We start from the raw sequence: 2,500 nt of genomic DNA, 5'->3' as shown, positions 1-2,500 counted from the left end.
TGGTGCCCAGCAGGCGGTACCGGACCACCGCGTTGGGCCCCACGTCCCTGTCCTCCGCCAGCACCGGCCCGTTCAGCACGGACACGGTACCGCCTGAGACAGAGGAGGAGGGGAGAGGGGGGGAGGAGAGGGGGAGAGGGGGAGAGGAGGGAGAAGGAGAGGAGGGAGATGGAGAGGGGGAGAGGAGGGAGAAGGAGAGGGGGAGAGGAGGGAGAAGGAGAGGGGGAGAGGAGAGAGGAGGAGGAGAGGAGGAGGAGAGGAGGAGAGGGGGAGAGGAGTGTGGTAGTGGAGTGACAGAAGACAGAAGCAGAAGGTGAAGGAGAGACAAGGTAGTCGTGAAATAACGGTAGAGAAAGAGGTGGTGAGTGGCGGCATGGGAGGGGTTAATTAACCACATTAACCAATTGTACATGGATTAAATATCATGAATCATAATCAGGATTAAGCCCGTATATGAACGTAAAGCGATGAGGTGAGAGACAGTAGACCAGAACGAACAGACAGACAGACAGACAGAGAGACAGACAGACAGACAGCCAGCCAGCCAGACAGACAGAGCCAGCAGAAAGAGGAAGTCAGAATGAACACACCAGTCACAGTGGTACCTGCGGGGGAGTTCTCAGTGATCTCTGCCCTGTAGCTGGTCCGGGTGAACAAGGGCCGGTTGTCATTCTCATCCAGGATTGTGATCACCAACAGGTCAGAGTCCTGAAGAGAGAGAGGGTAGGGAGAGGGAGGGAGGGAGGAAGGAGGGGGGAGGAGGCAAACTACAATTATGAGGGGGGAATGAGCAAGTGACATTTCTGTGTCAGTTATTACAATATATGAGTCAGATGATTAGCTTGCATAGGACAGGTAGGGAGGGAGGGTACGGTGTGTTTACGGTAGATGTTGAGGTCGGTGGGTTTTGAGGTGTTAACACTAGAACAGCCGTGGTTGGGGTCATTTGACACTGCGAGTATTTAAAGAAAAATAATCTTTGCACTCGATTAAACATTTCAGGACCCTCCTTTCCTAGATGTGTGCGTTCTACCACCCAGTATCCTTACATTTTCAAAATCACAGGCAGGCAAATTTACAAGAAGCGTCCCCTCTAGTGATCTTTGTGTGTAAGTAGCAGATTTCTATTCTAAAGAGGGTTAATCTATAAGACCCCCGAGGCAGCTCTAACAATAAGTGAAATAGGCACGGCTGTCCTAGTGTTAATAGCCTAGTTGATGATACAGTTGATGTTTGAGTCCTGTTCTGTCTGTGTGTGTGTGTGTGTGTGTGTGTGTGTGTGTGTGTGTGTGTGTGTGTGTGTGTGTGTGTGTGTGTGTGTGTGGTAGCGGCCTACCCTGCGGGCGATGCGGGGGTTTTCAGGGTTGTCTTTGACGGTGACAGTCAGCCTGTACTCAGCCACCCTCTCCCTGTCCAGAGGCCTGTTCACCTGCACCACGCCTGTCTGGGGACGAGAGGGACAGAGGGAGTCAGAGACATAGGATGGGGGGGGGCATAACTCCTGAAATGTCCTCTTCACTTTTTTTTTTTTTTTTTTTTGTATGTTATTTTTCTGAGTGGGCCAGTCCCACTCATATTTTTTCATTTATTTATGATTTTTTTCATTTTATTGGACAGATATAGGGAAAACAGACAGGAAAGTAGGGAGAGAGGGCATGTCACACAGGGCACGGGCCGGATTCGAACCCATGCCGACACGGGGCATATGTGTGCACTGTAGACCGCGGTGCTAGACCACTGGACCACCCCAGGCCCCTCTCTTCACTTTCTATTCCTCTCTCTACCTCTATTTCTCTGTTCATTTTCTTCTCCCGGCGGCTTTCACTTTCACGACCAGACTTCTTCTTTTCAATCTACAGGTTTCTCTACCTCTTTGCGATTTGTTCCCCCCCCTCTAATCCCCCCCCCGCCTTCTCTTCTCTTAAATGTCATTGCATGTGTGCGTGTCTCTCTGCACGGTGCCCTTCTCCTGCCCCCACTTAAAGGTTTTCTGGGATTGCTTTGTGTCTCTCCGCCCCCCTTTTGATCCAATAAAGGAACAGCTGTAAATACCTGGAGGAGATTGAGTGCTGACTGCTTTCTGTTCCCTATGACATTTTCAGTCCAATATGACACATTCTCTTTCGCTGCACCCCTCCCCCTCCCCCTCCCCCTCCTCCTCTCTCCCTCTCCCTCTCTCTCTCTCTCCCTCCTTCCCTCCCTCCCCCTCTCCCTCCCTCCTTCCCTCTCCCCCTCTCCCCTCCTCTCTCTCTCTCCCTCTCTCTCTCTCCCCCTCTCCCTCTCCCCCTCTCTCCCCTCCCCCCCCCCCCCCCCCCCCCCCCCCTCTCACAGTGTCGTTGATGTAGAAGGCTCCATCTCGGTTGCCGGCGGTGATGTTGTACGTTAGCAGGGCGTTCCGTCCGCTGTCGGAGTCTCGTGCTCGGACCCGGGCCACCGAGGTGTGGATGGAAGCCCCCTCGCTCACACTGGTGTTGTTGGGCAGGTTGAGGAGGACAGGGTC

The 2,500-nt window shown here is 53.1% G+C and overlaps 1 protein-coding gene across 1 annotated transcript in view; it reads right to left on the bottom strand.

The window, feature by feature from the left end:
* The window catches only part of cdh23 (cadherin-related 23), a gene marked incomplete at both ends in the record, with an annotated part of 172,785 nt that overhangs the window by 17,919 nt on the left and 152,366 nt on the right, over positions 1-2,500 (bottom strand). Inside the window, 4 exon segments of the mRNA XM_080549318.1 lie at positions 1-93; positions 606-708; positions 1,337-1,444; positions 2,330-2,497. The exon segment at positions 1-93 is cut by the window's left edge and continues 33 nt beyond it. Coding sequence (XP_080405444.1) covers positions 1-93; positions 606-708; positions 1,337-1,444; positions 2,330-2,497 — 472 coding nt within the window.

Source organism: Nansenia antarctica, assembly GCF_963989245.1.
Source record: "Nansenia antarctica genome assembly, chromosome: 1".
Lineage (NCBI taxonomy): Eukaryota > Metazoa > Chordata > Actinopteri > Argentiniformes > Microstomatidae > Nansenia > Nansenia antarctica.
This window is presented reverse-complemented; position numbering and strand designations above follow the sequence as displayed.